This window comes from Henckelia pumila, chromosome 4 (genome assembly GCF_033568475.1).
Source record: "Henckelia pumila isolate YLH828 chromosome 4, ASM3356847v2, whole genome shotgun sequence".
Lineage (NCBI taxonomy): Eukaryota > Viridiplantae > Streptophyta > Magnoliopsida > Lamiales > Gesneriaceae > Henckelia > Henckelia pumila.
In genome coordinates, this window is record NC_133123.1 from 30,357,721 (window position 1) to 30,385,317 (window position 27,597).

Here is a 27,597-nt window from a genome sequence, read left to right on the forward strand (position 1 = left end):
TGAGTCGATCCCATGGGAGTTCCACCCAACTTACAACATTTTTCGATCCAATGTACAGCTTTCCGACGGACGGGCCCCCCCAATAATATGAGCCGGACCGTATCCGCGGGTAGCATCTCATACATTGACCGTTGATGGAAGGTAGGAATATTTAAACAAATTTAAATTTCCTTTATTTATCTTGATATCAATTTTAAATCATATTTAAAATGAGGGATTTTTAATTATAAAAATTTGTCTCATCAATTTCAAATTATTGCATGCTTGCCGGATTCACGCAATTATGTCTAAAACATGCATACAATCATAATATCATATATTATATATATAGGATGATCGATTCCATTTCTAATTGACTCGTGGTTGCCAATCACGAGTCTTAGTCCAATCCTAGGTAATATGCAGTATGCAATGCAATCCTATTACATTAGCTTCCAATTTACATTTCTTCGTCTTTATTGTCTGCTGGGCCCACCATCTTCAAATCTTGATCTCCCACTAAATCTAATGTATTTACAATAAATAGCAATGACAAGTAGGGGATACATTTTAGGGGTGGGAACGGGCCATAAACCAAGCCCACTTTTATTACATATGACATTCATATTGGGCCATAAACCAGGCCCATTAATAAAACCAACAACAATAAAACAAATGTAAATTCCTAACATACACCTACAAAATTGGTCATGGCAATCGATCATCCTTATCCAATAACATTTAATTCAAAATTAATTTATTGGATATCATGCATATGGCAATTTAAATTTAAACAGGATAAAATCATATTTTATATATAAAATCATATTTTACATATAAAATCATATTTTACCTTTTATTAAATAAAATCATATTTTATCTACAGAATCTAATTTTATAGATAAAATCATATTTTATTTAATATATACATAAGATCAAATCTTATCATCAATTGTACCAAAAATAATTGATTTCAAAATTCAATTTAAGGATAAAATATTAAAATTTTCCAAAAATTCAAATTAATCCAAAAATCAATTTTAAAATTTTCGGACTCGAACAATTCGATCCGATGCCTCGTGAACCAATCAAAAACAATTTTTGACCGGACCAAAAATAAAATTTTAACACATTAAAATTAATTTAAATAATAAAAAAAAATAATTTTTTCCCGCGGGCCGCCCGGGACACTCCCGGGCCGGCCCGCACCCGTGGGCGCGGGCCGGGGCAGCCCGGCTGCCCCTTTAGGGCAGCGACAATCGCTGCCCTGGCGGCGCCTGGCGCCGCCCCTGGGCGGCGCCGTGCGCTGCCCTGGGCGGCGCCGAGCGTCGCCCCTGGGCGGCGCCGTGCGCTGCGCTGGGCAGCGCCGAGCGCTGCCCTGGCGGCGCTGAGCGCCGCCCCTGGGCGGCGCTGTGCGCCCCCTTTGGGCGGCGCCGTGCGCCGCCCGGGGCCGCGACCGTCGCTGCCCCACCGGGCAGCGATCCAATCGCTGCCCGGGTTTTGCCCGGAAAAAAAAAAAAAAAAATTTTTTTATTTAAAATATTTATTTTGTTTTAAAAAACCAAGACTCAAAAATTTTTGTACAATCGATTAATTTAATCGTTTGATCTGAGCAACCTGGCTCTGATACCACTGTTGGAAAACTGGCGTTCAGATCAATCACGATTGATACCCGGTGCAGCGGAAGTTTAAAATTTTTATTATGGAACAATTCCATAGTGTGGGTATCAACCGTTTAACGATTAAATTATAAGTGTGTGTAAAATTAAATAACTATTATTAAATTTTACCTTCAATCTCGAAGCGAGATTATTGGACTCCAACAGATTTCTCTGCTCTTGTTGTCTCTCCCAGGAACTGATGAACTCCTTCAATCAGGTCCACGAATGGAGGTTTAATCCCTCTGATAGATTGCACTAGAAAATCTATCAGAAGTTTTCTACGAAGAGAATAAACAAATTTGATTCGCTATTCCAGACTGCAATTCAAAATCACAGACCGGAATTTCTCACGCAGAGAAGGGAGGGGGGCGGCCGAATTCTTTTGAGAGAGAGCTAGGGTTTTCGATTTTCTGTCTCTCAAATTATGACCAGTTGTCTTGTAATTTCTGTACTGCAATAACTTATTTATAATGCAGGCCACTAACACCTTAGGGCCCATTAGTCATAAGTTGAGGCCCGACAAGCAAAGCCCGCATGTTCAAAAATTAATATAAAATTCATCGTGACTCCGATTGATAAACCGATTTTACCAATGTGCACAGAAACCATTTCTGCACATTTTAAAGTCAAGATAAATTTTCCTGAATCCGAATTCAGTGGTTTCCAAAAATGTACATCCCTATGTCATTTTAGGAAATCCTACTCCCTTACTCTTATTTAAGAAGTCCAACTTCTTTATTCATTAAATTTAACTCTTTAAATTTAACTATCTCAACGGGGATTAAAACTCAATTACACTGTGTGACCCTCAATGGTTCAGGGATACAGCTAGCCGTGGGCTCACAACTCCTTGTGACTCGGAACAACGATTTCCGACTTGCCCAACGAATCATGGTAAAGCGCCTAGCAACATCGCCCCATGATTCCCTAGGTATCACTGATAGTGCCTACAAGAACCAGTAGATTTTGGTTAGCGTACAGTACGGTCCCTTCATCCATATATCCCGATCGAATCAACAACCATTGGTATATCGAGAGTCGCTCAAGATTCGATAACTATGCAATACATCTTGAAGATCAAATTAGTGGCATCGCATGTGCTACTAAGAAACCATTTCTTAAATCACATCAAGTACTCTGGCCAGAGATTCGTCACACTAATATCTCCTCAGATCGCATAGGATATCCACACTCGCAAGTATGTGGTGAATCCTTGACAACAATGCATCGACTCCTATATGTGTTGTAACTGTACCCAATCCCGACACCTGATGACCCCCATAGAGTCGGTAAACGAGTCAAAGCACAGTACTAGCATATAGAGTCTCCATGATGTTTCAAGTAGTAAGGACTAATGGTGTACAACCAAAACCGCGGACTTAATCCACTCGATAAGTGATAACCACTTGAAAAGTCCGGATAGGGTAGTTCGATTATTCATCCTATGAATATCCATTTGCATGCTTCGAACATCTCCATGTTCCCTACCAATGAAACGTGGTACTCCGCATCGCAAATGCTAGTCTCAAACTCGAGCGATCCTTATCCTTATTATCGGACGGCTCAATCGACTAGGAACAGTTTAGAATATACAGTGACTATAAGATGTATTTCATGATAGACATCCCCATGTTCTACCACATCTTACATACACTATAGTATATTCAAGGTCTTTATCAAAACAACAATAGTATATCATAATATAACAATATGAAGAAATATAAAGTCATTGCCATTAATAAAAGTGTAAATTACATTAAACAAAAGATCGTTTGTGCAAAGAGTCATCAAAGCCCATAGCCACAAGTTGGCTCACTGGGCACCCACTCTTTCACATTTTTCGGTGTCACGTCAGTATTTGGATCAAAATAGTCATAAATTAAAATTTAGTATACCGAAAAGAAATTTTGGAAACTTTGTGGATCTAACCTAAAATTGAAGAAGTTAGTGGGTATAACCAAAAACTATTTTCCATATTAAGCACTTGATTAGTTGTTTTTTTTTTATAAAAAATAGGAATTGTGATTATTTTGCTCAAACTTTTAATTATTATCGGTTACTACCTTGTTTGGTTCTTGTAATCCTTGATTCCAAGTTGTACCACACATAAATTTTATTTGAAACAAGTGCTTTTACGGAAAGAATAATAAGCTTTTTGTAAAGTTATGGCTTTGATATATAGTACTAGCCTACTAGGTACCCCTGGCCTGTTTGGTTCTTGTATTTTATATATAGTATAGTACTATTCGTATACAACTCGGTATCCACCTCTGGCCTAGCTGGGGCTGGATCAACACTATCTTGATCATTGAATAATGCTTGAAAAACAAAAGGAAATAATGTGGGATAAACAGAAATTTATAAATTTAAATTAATTAACTCAATGTCATTATTACTTTAAATTCAAAAACTTCGTTAATCCTTTCCAAATCCACATTTCGTTGTGTTATTTCTAGCAAAATGCACTTAGTTTTGAAGAAATTTCGTATTCGCGCTTATTATTAAACAATCGGTTATCTTATAATTTCGAAAATAATGTGTGGTGAAACTCAAATAGAAAATTAAATTCAATATCTTTTTCTACAAATAATTAATAATAAATTAATAATTTAGATAAGCATGGTATGTTGGGCCGAGTTCCAGATAACAAAATATGTGATCCATATCTACATTGGGCATATTCTGAAATTGAGTTTGACCTCTGCCTAGCAAGAATTATTGCACAAATAAAAATATTTGGCCCAAATATATAGTTGGGCCTGCTTCAATTTCGGCCTGTCCGGTAATTAATCCATGAATTAAAAGAATTATTGAACAAATAAAAATATTTGGCCCAATTTATATGGTTGGGCCTGCTCCAATTTCGGCCTGTCCTGTCATTAATCCATGAATTAAAAGAATTATTGCACAAAATAAAAATATATGGCCCAAATATATATGGTTGGGCCTGCTCCAATTTCGGCCTGTCCTGTAATTAATCCATGAATTTAAAAAATTATTGCACAAATAAAATATTTGACCCAAATATATGTAGTTGGGCCTGCTACAATTTCGGCCTGTCCGGTATTTAATCCATGAATTAAAAGTTCAACCGCCGTTGCCGGGGATCGAACCCGGGTCACCCGCGTGACAGGCGGGAATACTCACCACTATACTACAACGACTTTGTTGGCAATGAATTCTGAATTTATTTCTAAGTAATAAATTTATTTTAAATTTGATAGAAGATAGTAATTTTATTTAATAAACCATAGATTTGATGTCAGTTAGGCTGCCAGACCACTTGTATTTTTTTTTAAAAAAAAATTGAGATGTAAAATTTTTTTGTTGATATGTTCACAAGTGTGGATTGTCAGCTCAGCTGACGTTCATGATACCCTGCACACTAGTGTATCAATGAAACTTTATTTTATTTTTGGTCTAGAGTAACTCTTTCTCTTCCAACGTAGCTTCCACAGCGATGTGGTTACAAGTTCACTAATTAAATTTTTTTTTGGTTCATTTGATTCAAAATAATTGAATTAGCTATTACGTTAGTGATAGGGTAGTATTGATCGAATCTCAATAAAAGTATTGTTTGTATGCTTTGCTCGAGATCTTTCGGTGTTGGATATGATTATGCCAATCATCATCATGGTAAGAGACTTTGTAGCTCTCGTTGCAATGAGAAGCATTCATTACAAGAAAATAAAAAATTGTTGCCAAAAGATGATAATATAAATTGAACACAAAAACAATATGTTCTAGACTCTCGAGAATGCAAAAAAGCTAGTTTGGCTTTTCAAAACTGTTTCCTCATGCGAAGTTTCTTCACAATACAATAATGGGGTGGTCACATTTCAATAGAAACATGGTTAGAGATGCAAAATTTGGAAACTTAAAAACACATCGACAAATTTAGCAGTAGGCAAGATAAGGGTGCGGAGTTGCGTCCTAACCGTGGTGTGTTAGGTTCGGTTGATGCGACTGAACGGAATTAGCTATCGACAAGGGCATGTAATTCTTGGAATGAAGTGTATACTCCGTCTCTTTTGACATTCGAACTTAGATATTATGGGATTATTCTATGCTACACTTGGATTACTTCTCTACCCATAATGTGGTCAAATGTCAATCATTGGATCATTAACACGCATGTCAATTTCCATAAAAATATAAGGGTTTCACGTGATCTAATGATATTAAAATAGGGGAAAAAACACTCCCGATATAACATAAACTAACCCGATATTATGTACATGTATATAAATATTTCCCTGTCTGCCCAACAAACATTATGCACAAGTAATCCTAAAGGGATATGTGCCCCGAATATCAAATTGAGTCTGTTCCAAATATTGGTATTTGAGCCTGTCAGAATGGCCAACAGACATTATGTGTGACTCCAATATAAACATGGGCCTGTTCCAAATATTGGTTTTTGGGCCTTTCTGCCCAACATCCATTATTGCATTAATTAAAATTTTATTTTTAAAAATATCGCCGTTGCCGGGGATCGAACCCGGGTCACCCGCGTGACAGGCGGGAATACTCACCACTATACTACAACGACTTTGTTGCCTTAAAGGAAAAACTGTGAATATTTAAACATTTAATGTACAAAAATAACTTAATTTAGAGATTCTTGTGTAAAATTTTAAATTTAATTATGATTTATTGTAGATAAAACAAACAAAGACATCGATTAACTTATTTTGTTTTCTTTTTGGTTTAGAGACGCTCATTCACTTTCTCCATAGCTCACAAATTTTTAGTTTGTTAATTTTTTTAAAAACTCATTAAATTAGTTATTACGTATGATAAAATAGTTTCTTTTTTTGTTTTTTTTTTTAAATCAGGGGATGTATTTGTTATTACTAAAATATCGTTCTCATCTCAAATTTTGATGCAGTGGTATTGAAATTTGAATATCTTTTTTCTATATAAAAAAAATTGAATCTGAAAAAAAATGTGACCATAATTTGCTCACATGCGGATGAGAATAGCCCAATCATCGTAGTTTCCGAGTAATTTTATGAAATATAGTTCTTGGTTATGAATATAGCAACCCATTAACGATACATATTTTATTTTATAATAATTAATATTGCAACCTTAAATAGTTAAATTACACAATAATTTTCTTTGTAATTTTCTGTAATGAAAGGGAAAATTCAACCGCGGAGAAGACTAAGACGACCGGACTCGTCTTTCTTCTATACTATTAAAGCTTTCTCACGCGAATTATACACACACACGCACACACATCCCATTCTTGAAGATTTTCTCACAAATGGGCAGCCAAATCAGCCGAAGCAGCCGCAGTAGCCGCTACCCCCCGCCGACGCCGCAGATGCCGCCGCCGCCGCTACCTCGAGCGGCGTCAGATTCCAACTTCAACACCAGCGCACAAGAGGAGCTCACCGTTCCCGATCTGAACTCATACGAAGATGCTTGCCGCGAGGATCCTGATCTCCGGAAGCTAGACGAGAACCTCCAGATTCGCACGCGCCGGACTGTCAACTCCATAGCCGTCGAGCTCGAGGTACGCTCCATTTCTCTCGACTCGCTCGGTGAAGTCACGGGATGCTTACTCGAAATGAACAAGGAGTTGGTAGAAATCATCCTCCGGAACAGGAAAGATATATGGGAAGATCCTGAATTGTCCCAGCTCGTGGATGATTACTTCGAGAATAGCCTTTTGACCTTAGATTTCTGCAAATCTCTTGATGCCTGCCTTAGACGTGCCGGGATCGTCGAGTCTATTATCAAGGTTGCCCTCAAGAAATTCGAGGAAGAACGTCAATCGGGAGACGGGTCTGTGAAGAGTTATTCAAGAACATTGGAGGAACTGAGGAATTTCAGGGCAGCTGGGGATCCGTTCAGCGAAGACTTCTTCAAGGGATTCAAGTCCATTCAATCTCGGCAGGTTTTGATGCTGAAGAAGCTGCAAACAAAGAATAAGAAACTGGATAAGAAGCTGAAGAGGTTAAAGATGTGGAGGAAGGTTTCCAATGCCATATTCATAGTGGCATTTGCTTCTGTTTTGATCTGCTCGGTGGTGGCAGCAGCAGTCACCGCGCCTCCGGTTGTGACGGCTCTGGTGGCTGCAGCAGCCATCCCTTTAGGATCAATGGGGAACTGGCTTAACTCGTTTTGGCAGAAACATGAGAAAGAGTTGATGGGGCAAAAGGAGCTTATTAGTTCAATGCAGATTCTTGGTACCTTTGTTCTTGCAGATTTGGAGAGCATAGGGAAACTGGTTGACAGGTTTCAGATTAAAATCGAGGAGTTGTCAACTTACGCAGATTTTGCGACAAGAGACACTGAATCACTGGAGATTGTGGTAGGGGAGATTAAAACGAAAGTTGATGACTTTATCACGACTATCCGTGATTTGAGTGAACGCACCAATAAATGCAGCCAAGAAACGAGGATGGCGAGGACTGTGATATCGAGGAGTATTATCAATCAGCCTGGCAGTTCAAATCAGGACATTCGTTTATTTTCCTCATAAATGACAGCTAGAAATAATTTATTGTCCATGTGAATGGATAATAGAGGAGTTTCTCTCTCCCATTTTTACTTGACATTACGGAACTTTGATTATCAGAGGTTTCGTTTCAAAAGCTATTTCTGTAAAAACAAAGTGGAATTTCTAACCTTAACCTACTATGCCATGCTGTGACCTTGTTGATACCTGCCATTCAATGCTATCATCTTGTTGAATAATGTAGCAGATTAAAGTACTCAAATTAAATGCTAGCCTTTAGATTAACAGACCGGGCAGAATGAATGCATCAGAAAAAGAATATAATTCCATGTTTAGTACCACATGATGAAGTACACATCAATCCAGATGCGGGGTTCCAAAAGTAACTCCCTTTCAAGAAGACACATACGCACTAAGCAGGTAAGTATGTTTAATCGATACAACAATTGACAACACAGTACACTGTTAATTACTTAATTTCCACATCCTCCCCCAAATTGTGAACTGCCTCTATATGTTTGAGGGATCTCAGATCGGCTAACTTGGCTTGTGATGCTGAATAAATTATATCAAGAAACAGTAGGTTTTCGCAGAGCTGAAAGGTCTGCGTTGTCAATGATGCTTTGCAATCCAGACCTAAAAGTAGGATGAACCAACTTCATTTCCAGTTCTGTCTTCATACGAGAATTGGAAACTCGTTTTTCTCCCCTGGAACCAATCCCCTTGACAAATGATTCATCTCTTCCTGTAGAAACATATTGTTCTCCACGTTCAGAAAATTTCTCCTCAATCAAATCCTGTGCGTACTCAAAAACTTCCATTCTTGGAGCAGGATCATCATCCACTATGTTGTATATTTTCCTAAATACATCACCAACATATGAACATGATTAGTTTTGATGTTTGGAGTGCAGGTAAAGTCGGCATTCTATCACAATAAAGATACACCATTCACAAATCACAATCCTTGATTATATTCCCACTGTTTTTTTCAACATTTTTACTGAATCTGGAAACAGAACACGTTGCCGTTTTTACTTACCCTGGAGATGGTCTCAGAATACTGGCATTGAGTGCTTGGCATACGTCGGCCACATGAATACGAGATGTGTGGCTTTTATATATTCTTGTTTTCTGACCAAATGATAGAGGCTTCTGTTTTAGTATGGTATCAACTGCACTGTCAAACAAGAAAAGACACAGGATATCACCTCGACAGAGGTTGAACTTTAATCCAACAGGATAAAAGCTACGAGGTAAGTAAAATGTTGATATATGTGAATATTTCTATAAACCTTCTACCAGGGCCATATATACCACCAAGGCGAAATACATGAGCAGCAATCCCAAGATTACGACCCAAGCTTAGCCATTCTTCCTCAGCAGATAACCTATCTCTGATCCGCTCACTCATAGTTCTTATTGGATATCTGTCACGATATCGTTTGTGGGATTTTTAATAGAAATTTAAGCTTGACTGGACACCTGAGTTAATAAAATGTAGATGTAAGCTTACTCTTCATCCACCCAAGCACCGCCACAATCTCCATACACACCTATGCATCAAAGAATTGAGATAGAAACAAAATAGCCAGACTTGAGAGAAAGAAAGGCAAAAAAATGCTAGGTAACTACATTAAAAGGCATAGTGCCTAGATGTCTCTCCTTGTGCATGCTGATGATAATCTTTCTTCTTCCTTGCAGTTTTATTTGTGTATGACAAATAGTTTGTTAGACATACTTGTGGTAGATAAATAAACAAGCCATTGGAGTATCCCATCCTTTAAAATGTCTTCCGCAAATTTTTTATCACGCAGCATCTGCCAAAATGCAAGCCAAATTAGCAACCTGGATGACAACGCAAGAAGTGAATTCAGAGTGTATATTATTTGAGTGGTGAGATGGGATTGAAACGTGAGAAATCTAAATTCTAATCCATTTTGCTTGTTTTGAATATAATTCATTCGGTCGGACTCAATTTCTTGTCCATCGCTTATAATAATCAACTTTCATGAATTTCAAAATTCTCCCAAAATAAGTCATAAAAAATAAACCCCACAAATTCTACTCTTGAACGCATACCCTTCCATACACCCACAACCTTAAAAGATTTATCATCGGAATTAGATTTACCAGATCACCAAGACCCGCCACTGGAGGTATGGATACAACGAGATGTGTATGATTTTTCACAATCTCTAGAATTTCAGGTCTGTGCAACGCAAGCATAAAACTTGTTTCATTAGCCAGATAATCATAATTCCACAATAAAATTGAATAATCTATCCGCGAAATAAGGAAAGAGGATATTAAATGTCAACTTGAAAATGAACTCTTGAATACTCAGAAAAGTGAACTAAGCCACTTGTCATTTGGCTAAACAATGATTGCTAAAGCTCATTTGGAAATAGGTTTATTTCACTCATCAAACCAATTTCAAATATCACAACGGAAAATATTACCGTGGATCGTTTGCATCAAAGACATAAGATTCATATCCCAATTCTTCGAGTTCATTCTTCTTGGCCACGCTTGTACAGCTCCCACCCACCGACCTTCACGATCAACAAGCACCCACAATTGAAAAAGACTTCAGAACTCGGAATCACAACCCAATTCAAAGTAAGGAGTTTTACCAGCCTCTGGCCTTCAAATCAGCAGCAAAGAAGCGTCCTACGAATCCCATCCCAAGAATGAACATTTTACGACCCAAATGTTCCGGCGATTTAGGGTTTCTGGATAGATTACACCAGGCCGTGAGGGGTTGAAAAGTTGCCATTTGGTGAAATCGGGGATTAATTGACGGGAATCGCCCGCAAATCTCCATCTTGCCGTGCTTCCGCTGGGATGACTTTGACCTAATCTGAATCTATCAGAAATTGGAATCCGATCCGATCGCTGCAGTAACTTGCAAACCTTCTTCTTCTTCTGTCCATCGACTTAATTCTTATTTTCCTCCTCTGATCTGTTTTTTCTAACATCTTTATAATAATTGTTTTAATTCGCACCAGTATAACACAACAATAATATATTATATTCCAAATGACGAAATTTTAAAATAATATTTACACTCGATCAATTTAAAAAATGCAATTTGGAGCGTTTGTTAATTTATTATCTTTATTTTAAAAATAATGTTAAATTTTACACCGTATAATAAAATTTTAAAATATATAATTTTATAATAATTGCGAATAATCAATAAAAACTTGATGTTATCCTTTCAAACATATGCTTGAAAGGGAAAAGTCGATGTCACTTTAAGGGTACTACCCTCAAAGTGGTGTGTCAGTTTGTGATTGGCTATTCATGTGGATCCCACATGTGGAACCCATAAATATAGCCAATCACAAATTGACATCGACATTTCCGCTTGAAAGAGTGTTGTTTTTTTTTTAAAAAAAATAATAATAATATTCTTTTCTATCTTATTAAAGTTAAAGAGCTGATATGTTAGAATGGTCAACCCCTTTATTTTTCTCATTTAATATATATTTAATTACCAAAATATCATTTTTTTTTTGTTCAATGATAACTACTAATTTAGAAAAGGAAAAATAAGTTTTTTGATCTAGTAACTTGTCCATGTTTGGGTTTTGATCCATTAACTTTTTTGATGTGGTTTTTGATACACTAACTTTACATTTTCAGTGTTTTTTGGTCCAACTGCATACGTGTTAATTTTTTATTGGTTCAAAATGATGGCGCGGACAAATCAAAAGCTAACACGTATGCAGTTGAACCAAAAAACACTAAAAATGCAAAGTTAATGTACCAAAACCCATATCGAAAAAGTTAATAGACCAAAACCCAAAAGGGGTAAAGTTATTGGACCAAAAAACTTATTTTTCCTTTAGAAAAATACTACTTTTATAAAATTAATTTATTCATATAAAAAACACTTTTTCAAATTAGTTTCTTTTTTATTTTTGATTTTTCAAAAAAAAAAAAAAAACAGATTGCATAAACACCCACACAAATACTAGTAATAATAATCGATTGATGTTATCATAGGCGGTGCGTTTAGAACACTGTTTATACTTTATAGCTAGATACTTGACTTTTGAACGTAAACAAATTAACATAGGCGTAATTATTGTGTAGCTTGAATTCCACGAAAACAACGGCACTTGGAACAAACCAAGAATTTTCTTCTTGGCACAGTAAAAAGATCAATTTTTTGTGGTTTTTTTGGAAATTTTGTTGATTTATTTATATATACCACCCCAAATCCATAGAGAATCAATGTCCGATTAAACTATCGATCCCACCATTTTCTTGAAATTCAAGCTCTGGAATGGATCTTCTCCCATTTTTTTCCATCTTCCTCATCTCTTCCTCTCTTGCGCAGCAGCCTTACATCAGAGAGGCCGAAACATCATGCTCAATAACAAACAGGTCAACTACAGTTCTTGGCTACTTCTGCAATGGCGCACGCCGGAGTTGCCAATCTTACCTCACTTTCCGAGCCACGCCTCCCTATGATTCCGTCTCCGCTATCTCCACACTCTTGGGAGCGAACTCATCACAGCTATCGCAACTCAATTCCGTCCCCGAAAGCAGCACCATATTCGAATCGGATCAGCTGGTTCTTGTTCCCGTCACCTGTTCTTGTTCGGGCCAGTACTACCAGGCAAACGTCTCTTACATAATCAAGAACACTGACACGCCTTTGGTTATTGCCAACAACACTTTCCAGGGCCTGTCTACCTGTCAGGCTATCGACTTTGAGATCGGCAATAGGCCGACAGATTTGCAGGATGGTGCTTCGTTGAATGTCCCGCTGAGATGTGCGTGCCCCACTAAGAGCCAAGTTCATCATGGTGTGAAGTATCTGCTGAGTTATTTGATCACTTGGAACGACTATGTGGACGCCATAAGTCTCACATTCGGGGTAGACGCCGAGAGCACGCTTGCAGCGAATGAGTTATCAGATGAAGATAATGAGATCTATCCATTCACTACTCTCCTGGTTCCGCTTCAAGATCCGCCTTCTGGTTCCTCTGTTACAACAGCATCGCCACCGGCTACCTCTGTCATTATATTAGCACCTCCCCCTACTGTTAGTGGCAGTGGTGGCAAAAGCAAAACATGGGTGTATTATTTGGTGAGTGCTCTCGGGGGTTTTGCACTTGCTGCGGTTATTGGGGTTCTTGTATTCTTTGCGTGCATTCGCAAACGAAAAAACAGAACTGAACCCGTTATGTCGTTAGAGAGAGTTGAATCTGTCAAAAGATTGCGTAAAAGAAAGGGGGATATCAATCCGGAAGAGCTTCTTGAAGGACTATCCATGGTAGCGCAGTCTCTTAATGTCTACTCTTTTCAAGAACTCAAAGTCGCCACGGAAGATTTCGGTCCCAGTTCCTGGATCAAGGGATCTGTTTATCGTGGAACCATTGATGGGGATTTCGCTGCAATCAAGAAAGTGAATGGAGAACTGTCCAAAGAAATCAAAATCCCGAACAAGTTCAACCACTTCAATCTTATCCGTCTCTTCGGTGTCTGTTTCAACGACGGCGATTGGTATCTTATATATGAGTACGCTTCTAATGGACCACTCAACGATTGGATTCATCATCACAACGACGAAAGGGAGACCATGAGCTGGAAACAGAGGCTACAAATTGTTTTAGATATAGCCACAGGGTTGAATTATCTCCACTGCTACGCCTCCCCTCCTCATGTACACAAAAATCTGAACAGCGACAACATTCTTATCAACCATGATTTCAGAGCCAAGATTGCGAACTTGAGACTGGCAAGATCAGCAGAGGGACAGGGAGGGGAATTTATCTTAACAAGCCATATAGTTGGGACTAAAGGTTACATGGCTCCGGAGTATTTGGAGCACGGATTGATCTCTCCTAAACTTGATGTTTATGCTTTTGGGGTTCTCATGCTGGAGATTCTTACAGGAACCGAAGTTTCCCTGCTGTACGAGGAGAACCTGCAGTTATCCGATGTCTTGAATCCGGTGTTACACCACGAGAATGGACTAGAGAATATCGACGCGTTAATGGACCCCTTGTTGCAAGGAAATTACCCTCCGGAACCTGCCTTTTTCATATTCAGATTGATAGATCGTTGCCTCAGTAAGGATCCGTCAGATCGCCCCAGCACGGATGAAATTTTCCAGTTTCTTTCAAGAATCTCGGATTCCACCCCATCCTATGAATGGGCGATTGGCATCTCAGGACAAGATATCATGATGTAATTACATAAATGTGTGTCAATAAATGTTTGAGGTATGGATGATTTTTTATACATTCAACTTTATTATGTGACCTGATTTGCTTAAATTTCTTAACTACATATATAAGTCATTTTTCTTATTTATTATTGAATTTTTATACGTTACGCTTGAGGTATGGATGATTTTTTATACATTCAACTTTCAAGTAGTGTACACTGTAGACCATACCCAACATGACTGGTTTAAGATGATTTTTTAATAGCCAAATCGAAAATTACGCCTACAGAGTTTTTTTTTCATATTTTGGAAAGCAAATTATTTTTAGCGAACCACGTTACAGTCTTACAGATCCATGCATGATCACTAATTAATTATTTATAAACTTTAAAAATAAATGCTTATAAACTTTTTATTTAAAAATTTACTAACAAAAAATCCAAAATCACTTATATTTAGGTAGTATTTGAGAGAGCTTTTAGGAAGCACTTCTCACATTTTATTTCACAAAATTTTAGAATTTTGTGAAATTTTTTGAAAAAAAAACGGAGAAATACTTTTTAAAAGCACTCTCAAATATTATTTTAAAGTTTGCAAATATTGCATAAGTCAGTGTCCAAATAATCTTTGAAAAATTATTTCAATTATTATTATTATTATCTTTACTATATTATAATAGCTAAACGCATTAGAAAAATTATTTTTGCTCATTTTAATAGATTTTCAAATTTACCTTTATCATTCTTTCAACATATTCAATAATTAAGAGTCAAAAAAATAATTTATCATTCAAAAACTTCTCACATCCTCTCTCCACTATCTCATTATCTTAATTTATAATTATCACTATCCCTTTACCCATTATCTTAATTTATAAATTTATAAATAAATTTAAATTTATAAAAATATATTTTGTGTCGTGTACTAGTTATTATTATGATGGCACGACCAAATATTATAATAAGAGAGTCGTTTATGCAATTATCAATTATGTACTGCGTTGAAAGTCAAATATTTCCCCGGTTAGGCATCAACTTTTTGGTCAACCCAATGCCGCAATACAACACAAAAAAAAAAAAAAAAAAAATTAAATAAAATAAAATAAAATACACCACCACGCGTAAAATTTTTTATTTTTTTATTTTTTTATCATGGCGTAATTTTTTATTTTAAAATAAATATATAGAAATGAGGTTAAAGTAGTTTTATTTAAAAATATTTTAAGTTCTATTTCAAAAATTATGGCATTACGAGAAAATATATATATTTATCAGAATTCGAACACTGAGAGATGTTATGCCACTCTATCTTTTCAAAAAATATTGTCATTTTGGATTTGAGTTTTGAGAATAAAAGAGGTTCTTAAGCACGGACGATCCACAAACATGTATGCAAAAATATGAGCATTCAAAAAAAAAAAGAAATGAAAATATAAAAAGTTCATAGTAATCTCGAAATTTAATAGAGTTAGTGTGTACAATTAACCTTTAAATAATATAGATACTTAGGGAAAAAAATTCTAGCATTATAGGTTGATCTGACTCGATTTCAAATTAATTTGTGCCCATGTAAGCAAAATATGGTTTGTAGTTCAATTACATTATCGGTTCTAAATTGTCTCAGTTTTTATTAGAAATCTGAAATCAAAATTTATTTTTTCCTTTTTTAAAAAATTCAAATGAAACTCATTATAAAATTTTTTTGAACTTTCACAACTCTTAGAAAATCCGGATCTTTATATAATGTTTAAGATAAGCTCTCACAACGGAGTCGACAATTGTATATATTTTTACTAAATTTTGTGAAACTTCATATGAAAGACTGACATGTGTTTAATATGATTTTGGTTATCCGAATTGAGTATAGCTTATTTTCTTGAATATAAATGGAACCTATTTGAAGTCGAAAATTATTTATGATACTTGAATATTATGTGGATTGTATTATAATTTATGCAATATTTATTTAAGAAAGGATTAACCAGTTATTTAATTTTTTAAAGGAAACATTGGAATTAGGATTAATTGTCAATCACTCCCTAAACCACTTTATAACTTATTTATAAATCCCTACATAAATAAAACTTACTTTCAACTCCCTGAAGAGAGAAACTTTTGTTTTTAAATACCAATTTTACCCTTATCTCTTAAAATTAAAAAAAAAAATGAGAGAATGGATAATAAAAACAAAACTAATCCAAATAGTATATATATTGATACCCCGTGAAATTATTTTAACCCGAATTCGTTCGTTATGAGTTTATGAGGGTTGGCCCAATTATTGAATTATAATCATTAGGCAAAGTCCAGCCCAGTTTTACACCTGTTAGGGCTTGACTTGAACTGGGCTGTTATTTATGGGCCGACCAGAGCTGGGCCCTAATGGGCTGGATAGACTTCTCTAAGTCTCGGATTTACATGCATTGTGGATAAGTTTGACCATCTCCAGATATTCATGAGATGGGGATAAACTTGAAGGCGGTCCAATGAGTGAAGAGTCCTACTCCAGGACATGTTATAATTCGACTAGGTAACTTACTCTAAATTTTCCTATAAATACAGGTACTGTTATGGTTTTGAGAATTCATTATTCATTACTTACTTTTCATTATTCCTCACACATTCACTCTCACTTTTACCTTCACGCACTCATATCTCTCAGTTTTCGCATTAATCATACCCTCTGCCTTCAAGACACTGACTTAGGCATCGGAGGGGTCACGCCGAAAACACTTTCGGCGTCCCTTTGACCTAGCTGTTGCTTGTGCAGTTCCGCCATACCCGATCCGACCTGTTTCATAGAAGATTTGGAAGATCCATTCTACCAGACCGAACCCGAGGTAAAATTCCGACATCATCAATTGGCGCCTTCTGTGGGAATTTGAAGAAAAAGAGTTTCGATAGCTAATCAGAATGGAGATCACCCAAATTTAGAGGAATTAATAGCTCAGGCTGTTCAGAGGGCTTTGGCAGAAAGAGGAGAGGCCAATCCTCTACACCCTGAGCACAACGCCCACCTCGATGAGATCAAAAAGTTGAAAGAGGAGATGGAGCAGCTAAGGAAAAAACAGGCCGGATACCTAGCTACTACAACAAGAAACATTCCTTTTACTCAAGAGATATTGGACGCCGACCTCCCCAAGCAGTTCAAATTGCCTCATGTTGGAGAATATGATGGCAAGGGAGATCCTGAAGACCATTTAGCGCGCTTCGAGAATGCAGCTCTGTTGCATAAATATTCTGATCAGATTAAGTGTCGGGCTTTTCTTACTACTCTCATAGGACCAGCCCAGCAATGGTTCAATATGTTACGCCCCGGAGAGATCAAGGAATTCAAGGATTTTAGCAAATCCTTCGTGCACCACTTCGCCAGTAGCAAAAAGCATCCTACCACTACTTTCAGTCTCTTCGCAATCAAGCAAAGGGAGCATGAAAATTTGAGAGCATATATCTGTTGGAAAACTGTGTTCAGATCAATTAGAATTGATACCCGGTGCAGCGGAAGTTTAAAAATTTTATTTTTCTAATATGGAACGATTCCATATCTGGGTATCAAAACCTTTTACGATTAAATTTGTTCAACTAAAATAAATAATCACAATTAAATATTTTACCTTGTCAAGCAAAGGCTTGATTGTAGACTCCAACAGAATTTAATCTGCTCTTCTTATAAATCCCGGGAACTGATGGCGTCACGATCTTTCTCCGAAATTAGGTCCACGAATGAAAAACAGAAACTCTCTGATTGACTGCACTAGAAATCAATCAGAAGTTTGCGTAGAGAATAAACAGATATGATCTGTTAATTCAGAATTGTAATTTTTCACAAAAATCACAACCCGAATTTTCTCCAAAAGAGACAGAGGATTTCGAAAATCCCCTTGAATAATATAGACTGATTTTCGAAAATTCAAGACTGAATGCTATATGATTTTCGAACACTGCAGTCCTATTTATAGATAATTTCTAGACTGGATTAAGTTATAATTATATTTGGACTCTAACTCCTTAGGGCCCATAATCCATAACTTAAGTCCAACAAGCCAAGCCCGTTGTTCTAAAAATTAATATAAAATTCATCGTGACTCCGATTGATAAACTGATTTTACCAATGTGCACAAAAATCATTTCTGCATCTTTTAAAGTCAAGATAATTTTTTCGAATCCGAGTTCAGTGATTTCCAAAAATGTCTATCACTATGTCATTTTAGGAAATCCCACTCCCTTTAGTTAAGAAGTCAAACTTCTCTTTCATTAAATTTAACTCTTTAAATTTAACTATCTCTATGGGGTTTTAGTAATCCATTACTTGTGTAACCCTCAATGGTTCAGGAATACAGCTAGCCGTGGGCTCACAACTCCTTGTGACTCGGAACAACAATTTCCGACTTACCCATCGAATCATGGTAAGAGCGCCTAGCAACATCGCCCTATGATTCCCTAGGTATTACTGATAGTGTCTGCAAGAACCAGTAGATTTTGGTTAGCGTACAGTACGGTCCCTTCATCCATATATCCCGATCGAATCAACAACCATTGGTATATCGAGAGTTGTTCGAGATTCGATAACTATGCATAACATCTTGGAGATCAAATAGTGACATCGCATGTGTTACTAGGATAACCCATTAACCTAAAACACATCATGTACTCTGGCCAGAGATTCGTCACACTAATATCTCCTCAGATCGCATAGGATATCCACACTCGCAAGTATGTGGTGAATCCTTGACAACAAAGCATCGACTCCTATATGTGTCGTAACTGTACCCAATCCCGACACCTGATGACCCCAATAGAGTCGGTAAACGAGTCAAAGTACATTACTAGCATATAGAGTCTCAATGATGTTTCAAGTAATAAGGACTAATGGTGTACAACCAAAACCGCGGACTTTATCCACTCGATAAGTGATAACCACTTGGAAAATCCGAATAGGGTAGTTCGATCATTCATCATATGAATATCCATTTGCATGCTTTGAACATCTCTATGTTCCATACCAATGAAACGTGGTACTCGGCATCGCAAATGCTAGTCTCAATCTCGAGCGATCCTTATCCTTATTTGCGGACGGCTCAATTGACTAGGAACAGTTTAGAATATACAGTGACTATAAGATGTGTTTCATGATAGACATCCCCATGTGCTACCACATCTTACATACACTATAGTATATTCAAGGTCTTTATCAAAACAACAATAGTATATCATAATATAACAATATGAAGAAAGATAAAGTCAATGCCATTATAAAAGTGTAAATTATATTAAACAAAAGATTGTTTTACATAGAGTCATAAAAGCCCTTAGCCACAAGTTGGCTAACCGGGCACCCACTCTTTCAATCTCCCACTTGCCCTAAAGCCAACTAGTCATACTACGTAATCCCATTGCTTCGCGATGTTTGTCAAACAATGGTCCTTGCAAGGGCTTAGTAAGCGGATCAACGATATTGTCTGTAGAGGCCACTCTCTCGACACTGATGTCTCCTCTTTCCACGATCTCCCGGATGATGTGGTATTTCCTCAGTACGTGTTTGGACTTCTGATGAGACCTTGGTTCCTTTGCCTGAGCAACGGCACCCGTGTTGTCACAGTACACCGGGACTGGACCAACAGCTTCAGGAATTACACCCAACTCTTGGATGAATTTCCTTATCCAAACCGCCTCTTTAGCAGCAGCTGATGCTGCAATGTATTCTGCCTTAGTGGTGGAATCCGCTGTGATGTCCTGCTTGGAACTCTTCCAAGAGACAGCACCGCCATTGAGCACGAATACAAATCCAAAGGTTGATTTCGAGTCATCCACGTCATATTGGAAGCTAGAGTCGGTATAGCCTTCCAACTTCAATTCTCTCCCTCCATAAACCATGAACAAATTCTTAGTCCTTCGCAAGTACTTAAGAATATCCTTCACGGCTTTCCAATGCATTTGACCGGGATTGACTTGGTATCTGCTCGTGACGCTTAGAGCATAGGCCACATCCGGTCTGGTAGATATCATCCCATACATGATACTACCTATGGCTGACGCATATGGCACGTGTGTCATCTTCTCTATCTCTTCGTCAGTCTTGGGACACATAGACTTGTATAGAGAAATTCCATGACACATAGGTAGATGTCCTCTCTTGGACTCATCCATAGAAAACCTTTTCAATATGGTATCGATGTAGGTTGATTGAGTGAGTCCTATCATTCTTTTAGATCTATCTCTATAGATCTGAATTCCTAGAATATAGGATGCCTCACCTAAATCCTTCATCGAGAATCTACCTGATAACCATATTTTTGTTGACTGCAACATCCCTACATCATTCCCCATGATTAGGATGTCATCAACATAAAGTACTAAGAATGTTACCGCATTCTTCACTACTTTCTTGTACACGCATGGTTCCTCCGGGTTCTTGATGAAACCAAAATCCTTTATTGTTTCATCAAATTTCTGGTTCCAACTTCTTGATGCTTGTTTGAGACCATAGATTGATCTCTGAAGCTTGCATACCTTATGCTCGCTTCCCATGGATGTGTATCCCTCAGGCTGCGTCATATAGATCTCTTCCTTAATGTTTCCATTAAGAAATGCAGTCTTTACATCCATTTGCCATATCTCATAGTCATACCATGCTGCTATGGCAATAAGGATTCTTATGGACTTGAACATTGCGACTGGTGAAAAGGTTTCATCATAGTCAACTCCTTGTCTTTGAGTATAACCTTTTGCCACCAATCGTGCCTTGTAGGTCAATACCTTTCCATCAGGCCCAAGCTTTCTCTTGTAGATCCATTTGCACCCAATTGGAACAATTCCATCGGGAGGATCTACTAAAGACCAAACTTGGTTAGAATGCATCGAGTCTATTTCCGATTGCATAGCTTCAAGCCATAAATTCGAATCCGCATCAGAAATTGCTTCCATGAAGTTTCTTGGATCACATCCAATGACGGGTTCACTTTGATCCCCTTCAAGAAGAAGACTATATCTAATAGGAGGCCTAGAAGTCCTCTCGGATCTCCTAGTAATAGGCGTGTATTGTGATGATTCTTGAGGTGTAGGATCACTATTTTGTATCTCGGGTTCTTCTCGAATTTCTTCGAGTTCCATCATCTTGCCTTTCTTATCCAATAAGAACTCCTTCTCCAAGAAGGTGGCATTCCTTGAAACAAACACTTTTGTTTCAGCAGGATGATAGAAATAATATCCGATTGAATTCTTCGGATACCCTACAAAATAACATAAAGTGGATCGACTATCCAATTTATCTCCCACTGTCTGCTTCACGTAAGCAGGACATCCCCAAATCCTCAAGTACGAATACTTAGGAGCTTTGCCATTCCATAACTTGTATGGTGTTTTATTTACTGCTTTAGTGTGGACGTTGTTTAACAACAATGCCGCCGTTTCAAGCGCGTAGCCCCAAAACGAAGGTGGGAGCTCAGTGAAGCTCATCATGGATCGAACCATGTCCAACAAAGTTCGATTGCGACGCTCCAAAACACCATTAAGCTGAGGTGTCATAGGAGGAGTCCACTGAGAGAGAATCCCATTCTCTTTTAGATAGTCCAGAAACTCGGTACTTAAGTATTCTCCACCTCGATCCGATCGAAGTGCCTTAATACTTTTACCTAGTTTGTTTTCTACTTCAGCCTTGAATTCTTTGAACTTTTCAAATGCTTCCGACTTATATTTCATTAAATATAAATACCCATACCTAGAATGATCATCAGTAAAGGTAATGAAGTAGGTGTTTCCACATTTAGTACCAATCCTAAATGGACCGCAAACATCTGTATGGATCTAATCCAACAGATTTAGACTACGCTCAGGTTTCCCTTTGAAAGGAGATTTAGTCATTTTTCCCTTTAGGCAGGATTCACAAGTAGGTAGAGAGTTAATATCAGACATATCAAACATGCCCTCTCCCACTAGCTTGTTCATCCTCCTTGAGGAAATATGACCTAGCCTAGCATGCCAAAGGTTTGCCGGGTTTTGACTATCATTTTTCCTTTTAATTGTTGTCACCAGTTTATCAACATAATTTTAAGCTATATAGATCATTTTCAAGTTGTCCATTTCCAATCAAACATTCATTCTTGTAAATATTGCAAATCCCATTTACAAAATTATAAGAAAAACCATCTCTATCAAGCATAGAAATAGATATAATGTTTTTGACCAAATCCGGAACATATAAAACATCTCTAAAAAATAACTTAAAATTTCTCTGCAAAACTAAATAAATGTCTCCTATAGCTTTGGCTTCGACTCTAGAACCATTCCCAAGCCTTAGCTGGGTCTCACCCTTCCTTAGCTTATTACTTCTTGTCATCATTTGCAACTCATTGTAAATGTGAGATCTATATCTGGTATCCAATACCCAAGAAGTAGTATAAAGTAAAACATTTATTTCAATGTAAAACATACCCTTTGTAGTTCTCAACTGCTCGAGGTATTCCTTGCAGTTACGTTTCCAATGACCGGGTTTCTTGCAGTAATGGCAAACTTGTTTAGACTTGTCGAATTTTGCATGTAACATTTGGCCTTGAGATCATGGTCCAACCATTTCTCTTCGGCCAACCTTTCGGCAGTTACATCAGCCGAGGCTGTTTTCGGAGAAGCCTTTTCTAACACTTAGAAAATCTTTTCCGAACTCAGGACAATCTGAACTTATGGAACCATCCTGTATAGATTGCGCCAGAAAATTTGTTTTGTTCGAGAATTGAATCATGTGGATTACGAATTCATTGTAATGAAATACTGAGATGAAACAGACAATAATCGATGATTTGTTTAATAATTTACTAAGACATAAAATATGGCAAATTTTATTTTATGAATCACACTCCCACTATTTTGACGATTTCACCACCCTCTAGTGAAAACGAGAAACATTTTCTTTAGTGGGAACATGGAGTCCAATTGACAAAATATAGTCCCGAATAATATCAGCCAACCATAATTTTCAAAAGGTAGAGCCCAATTGCTTCCAAAGCAACCTCCACGTTTTTACCTCATGTCCAATAAGGGCCCAATAATATGACGCCGTTTATTGTGACATGTCAAGATAACCCATCAATATTAAGTTGTGATGGACGGTCGCCAAGTGGATCCCCAATAATATGAGCCAATCCCATGGGAGTTCCACCCAACTTACAACACGTGTCGATCCAATGTACAGCTTTCCGACGAACGGGCCCCCCCAATAATATGAGCCGGACCGTATCCGCGGGTAGCATCACATACATTGATCGTTGATGGAAGGTATGAATATTTAAACAATATTTAAAATTCCTTTTATTTATCTTGATATCAATTTTAAATCATATTTAAAATGAGGGATTTTATTTTGAAAATTTGTCTCATCATGCAATTTATGTATGCTTGCGGGATTCATACAATTTTGTCTAAACATGCATACATCAATAATATCATATATTATTTAAGGATGATCGATCCCATTAACTAATCGACCCGTGGTTGCCAATCACGAGTCTAAGTCCAATCCTAGGTGATATGTAAGTATGCAATGCAATCCTATTACATTGTGCTTCCAATTTACATTTTTTCGGTCTTCATTGTCTGCTGGGCCCACCATTTCTTCAAATCTTTATCTCCCACTAAGTCTAATAAATTTACAATAAATTTCGATGACAAATATGGGATACATTTTAGGGGTGGGAACGGGTCATAAACCAGGCCCACTTTTATTACATATGACAATCATATTTGGGCTATAAACCAAGCCCATTAATAAACACCAACAACAATAAGACAAATGTAAATCACCTAACATACACCTAAAATATTGGTCATGGCAATCGATCATCCTTTTATCCAATAATTAATTCAATAATTAAAATAATTGGATAAACATGCAATGACATCATAATTAAAAGATAAAATCATATTTTATCTTATCCATCCATAAGATCATATCTTATCATCAATTGTACCAAAATAATTAATTTTATAAAATCTAATTTAACGGATAAAATTTATAAATTTTCCAAAAATTCAAATTTATCCAAAAATCAATTTTAAAAAATTTCGGACTCGAACAATTCGATCCGATGCCTCGTGATCTAATCAAAAACAATTTTCGATCGGATCAAACACTAGAATTTCAAAAATTCAAAATTTTTTTAAAAAATAAAATTTTAATTTTTCGGGCTGCCCAAGACAATCCCGGGCAGCCCGTCGCTGCCCATTGGGCAGCGACGATCGCTGCCCGATTTGCCTATTAAAATATAATTTTAAATTTTCGTTTTGTTTCAAAAACCGAGACTTAAAAATTTTGTACAATCGATTAATTTAATCGTTTGATCTGAGCAACCTGGCTCTGATACCACTGTTGGAAAACTGTGTTCAGATCAATTAGAATTGATACCCGGTGCAGCGGAAGTTTAAAAATTTTATTTTTCTAATATGGAACGATTCCATATCTGGGTATCAAAACCTTTTACGATTAAATTTGTTCAAGTAAAATAAATAATCACAATTAAATATTTTACCTTGTCAAGCAAAGGCTTGATTGTGGACTCCAACAGAATTTAATCTGCTCTTCTTGTAAATCCCGGGAACTGATGGCGTCACGATCTTTCTCCGGAATTAGGTCCAAGAATGAAAAACAGAAACCCTCTGATTGACTGCACTAGAAATCAATCAGAAGTTTGCGTAGAGAATAAACAGATATGATATGTTAATTCAGAATTGTAATTTTTCACAAAAATCACAACCCGAATTTTCTCCAAAAGGGACAGAGGATTTCGAAAATCCCATTGAATAATATAGACTGATTTTCGAAAATTCAAGACTGAATGCTATATGATTTTCGAACACTGCAGTCCTATTTATAGATAATTTCTAGACTGGATTAAGTTATAATTATATTTGGACTCTAACTCCTTATGGCCCATAATCCATAACTTAAACCCAACAAGCCAAGCCCGTTGTTCTAAAAATTAATATAAAATTCATCGTGACTCCGATTGATAAACTAATTTTACCAATGTGCACAGAAACCATTTCTGCATCTTTTAAAGTCAAGATAATTTTTCCGAATCCGAATTCAGTGATTTCCAAAAATGTCCATCCCTATGTCGTTTAGGAAATCCCACTCCCTTTAGTTAAGAAGTCAAACTTCTCTTTCATTAAATTTAACTCTTTAAATTTAACTATCTCTACGGGGTTTTAGTAATCCATTACTTGTGTAACCCTCAATGGTTCAGGAATACAGCTAGCCGTGGGCTCACAACTCCTTGTGACTCGGAACAACAATTTCCGACTTACCCATCGAATCATGGTAAGAGCGCCTAGCAACATCGCCCCATGATTCCCTAGGTATTACTGATAGTGCCTGCAAGAACCAGTAGATTTTGGTTAGCGTACAGTACGGTCCCTTCATCCATATATCCCGATCGAATCAACAACCATTGGTATATCGAGAGTTGTTCGAGATTCGATAACTATGCATAACATCTTGGAGATCAAATAGTGACATCGCATGTGTTACTAGGATAACCCATTAACCTAAAACACATCATGTACTCTGGCCAGAGATTCGTCACACTAATATCTCCTCAGATCGCATAGGATATCCACACTCGCAAGTATGTGGTGAATCCTTGACAACAAAGCATCGACTCCTATATGTGTCGTAACTGTACCCAATCCCGACATCTGATGACCCCAATAGAGTCGGTAAACGAGTCAAAGTACATTACTAGCATATAGAGTCTCAATGATGTTTCAAGTAATAAGGACTAATGGTGTACAACCAAAACCGCGGACTTTATCCACTCGATAAGTGATAACCACTTGGAAAGTCCGAATAGGGTAGTTCGATCATTCATCATATGAATATCCATTTGCATGCTTTGAACATCTCTATGTTCCATACCAATGAAACGTGGTACTCGGCATCGCAAATGCTAGTCTCAATCTCGAGCGATCCTTATCCTTATTTTCGGACAGCTCAATTGACTAGGAACAGTTTAGAATATACAGTGACTATAAGATGTGTTTCATGATAGTCATCCCCATGTGCTACCACATCTTACATACACTATAGTATATTCAAGGTCTTTATCAAAACAACAATAGTATATCATAATATAACAATATGAAGAAAGATAAAGTCAATGCCATTATAAAAGTGTAAATTATATTAAACAAAAGATTGTTTTACATAGAGTCATAAAAGCCCTTAGCCACAAGTTGGCTAACCGGGCACTCACTCTTTCAATATCCGCAGGTTTAGTGCCTTGGCTCTTGAGGTACCCACTGCGACACCAGATCTGCTTATCAGTGCCTTCATGCAAGGGCTGGATACAAAAGATTTTCTCAAATCCCTAATAAAAAGACCAGCGGAAACATACGAGGAACTACTCGCCCGAGCGGAGAAATATGTCAACATGGAAGAAATACAGGTTTCTAGAGCTGCTGTGAAGAGGGAATGACCAAAAAGTTCAAAGGGCAATAGGGTTTCTGTGAGACCTCGATTCTAAGCCACTAATCTCGGATTAAACAACAATTAAGCGAACAAGAATCCAAGAGTAAAACAAGTCAAAGTTTTTTTTTTTTTTAAAAAAAAAAACGCCGCGCGCCCGCGCGAGGAACCAAGCTCGCGCGCGCGCGGGCAAACAATTCCGAGGCCCAACGGAGGCCTCGCGCGCGCGCGAGGAATGCCTCGCCCGCGCGTGGAAGGCCTGGGCAGAAAATGCTCAGGCTGCAGAAAAAAAAAAAGGATTCCGCGCTTGGTCCGACATGCCTTCAAATACAAATGCAATAACAGGGTGTAGGGAAACATGCCATAACAAGTCATGCTTTCAGAAGGCCTAAAAACAACCAGAAGTCTAAATCGATACAACAACAACATACTTCGATTTCAGATTACAATCCGAATACAAACTAATTCGAATAACAAAACATATCAAGTTCGAGTTCTAACATGCTTCAATCTTAAACTAGATAAACATGCTAATTCGACTTCTAAACCGAGTCTCACTTCTACTACTTGCCCTCGAAGCTAACCATGCCTCTTCTGACTTGTTCCTGCCCCACCTGTTGCCAAGTACACATACAAAACAAAGCAACAGCCGGATAACCGGTGAGAATGATAATCCCAGTAAAAGCAACATATCAAGTAATGAATATACAACATGCTATCAAACCACATATTCAAGTCGAAGTTAATGATATGCATGTCTTTAAAACCAGGATATCGATTCTGATAAACACGGGAGTATTGCTCTGCTTTTGGGATCCCGAGGATGAGATCACGTAACGACT

At 37.3% G+C, this 27,597-nt stretch overlaps 4 protein-coding genes and 2 non-coding genes across 7 annotated transcripts; 3 read left to right on the forward strand and 3 right to left on the reverse strand.

Annotated features, from left to right (window-relative positions):
- Positions 1-4,732: 4,732 nt before the first annotated feature.
- On the reverse strand, positions 4,733-4,804 carry TRNAD-GUC (transfer RNA aspartic acid (anticodon GUC)). The gene has a single exon. It is a non-coding gene; the product is annotated as a tRNA-Asp (tRNA).
- Positions 4,805-6,120: 1,316 nt separating this feature from the next.
- TRNAD-GUC (transfer RNA aspartic acid (anticodon GUC)) lies at positions 6,121-6,192 on the reverse strand. Its single transcript has one exon. It is a non-coding gene; the product is annotated as a tRNA-Asp (tRNA).
- Positions 6,193-6,841: 649 nt separating this feature from the next.
- LOC140864085 (UPF0496 protein 1-like) lies at positions 6,842-8,248 on the forward strand. The gene has a single exon (XM_073268000.1). The coding sequence runs from the start codon at positions 6,913-6,915 to the stop codon at positions 8,134-8,136; it is 1,224 nt and encodes a 407-aa protein (XP_073124101.1). The 5' UTR covers positions 6,842-6,912; the 3' UTR covers positions 8,137-8,248.
- Positions 8,249-8,415: 167 nt separating this feature from the next.
- LOC140864086 (uncharacterized) lies at positions 8,416-11,107 on the reverse strand. 2 transcript variants are annotated; one of them, XM_073268002.1, is made up of 8 exons: positions 10,749-11,107; positions 10,575-10,667; positions 10,246-10,324; positions 9,854-9,932; positions 9,629-9,668; positions 9,415-9,542; positions 9,155-9,287; positions 8,416-8,973 (listed from the first exon to the last, which is right to left on the reverse strand). In XM_073268002.1, the coding sequence occupies exons 1-8, from the start codon at positions 10,937-10,939 to the stop codon at positions 8,682-8,684; spliced, it is 1,035 nt and encodes a 344-aa protein (XP_073124103.1). In that variant the 5' UTR covers positions 10,940-11,107; the 3' UTR covers positions 8,416-8,681. The 2 variants fall into 2 exon arrangements, with proteins under 2 accessions (XP_073124103.1, XP_073124102.1); XM_073268001.1 differs by having other exon boundaries at positions 9,155-9,292; positions 9,408-9,542; positions 10,749-11,106.
- A 1,085-nt stretch (positions 11,108-12,192) lies between these two features.
- On the forward strand, positions 12,193-14,345 carry LOC140866670 (lysM domain receptor-like kinase 4). Its single transcript, XM_073271709.1, has one exon. The coding sequence runs from the start codon at positions 12,410-12,412 to the stop codon at positions 14,324-14,326; it is 1,917 nt and encodes a 638-aa protein (XP_073127810.1). The 5' UTR covers positions 12,193-12,409; the 3' UTR covers positions 14,327-14,345.
- A 2,442-nt stretch (positions 14,346-16,787) lies between these two features.
- Positions 16,788-26,765, forward strand: LOC140860765 (uncharacterized). Its single transcript, XM_073263775.1, has 3 exons — positions 16,788-16,831; positions 17,189-17,767; positions 26,561-26,765. Exons 1-3 carry the CDS (start codon positions 16,788-16,790, stop codon positions 26,763-26,765), a joined length of 828 nt encoding a protein of 275 aa, XP_073119876.1.
- The last annotated feature ends 832 nt before the right edge of the window (positions 26,766-27,597 follow it).

What these genes read in the sequence shown, in the direction of transcription:
- LOC140864085 (XM_073268000.1), top strand. Translation starts at nt 6,913, where the DNA reads ATGGGCAGCCAAATCAGCCGAAGCAGCCGCAGTAGCCGCTACCCCCCG.
- LOC140864086 (XM_073268001.1), bottom strand. Translation starts at nt 10,939, where the DNA reads ATGGAGATTTGCGGGCGATTCCCGTCAATTAATCCCCGATTTCACCAA. An exon ending in TTTGATGCAAACGATCCACG is followed by an intron (nt 10,325 to 10,574) that starts GTAATATTTTCC and finishes TGCGTTGCACAG; the next exon opens with ACCTGAAATTCTAGAGATTG. An exon ending in ATATATGGCCCTGGTAGAAG is followed by an intron (nt 9,293 to 9,407) that starts GTTTATAGAAAT and finishes CTTGTTTGACAG; the next exon opens with TGCAGTTGATACCATACTAA.
- LOC140860765 (XM_073263775.1), top strand. Translation starts at nt 16,788, where the DNA reads ATGAGTGAAGAGTCCTACTCCAGGACATGTTATAATTCGACTAG. An exon ending in ACATGTTATAATTCGACTAG is followed by an intron (nt 16,832 to 17,188) that starts GTAACTTACTCT and finishes GGGAATTTGAAG; the next exon opens with AAAAAGAGTTTCGATAGCTA. An exon ending in TATATCTGTTGGAAAACTGT is followed by an intron (nt 17,768 to 26,560) that starts GTTCAGATCAAT and finishes CAATATCCGCAG; the next exon opens with GTTTAGTGCCTTGGCTCTTG.
- LOC140866670 (XM_073271709.1), top strand. Translation starts at nt 12,410, where the DNA reads ATGGATCTTCTCCCATTTTTTTCCATCTTCCTCATCTCTTCCTCTCTT.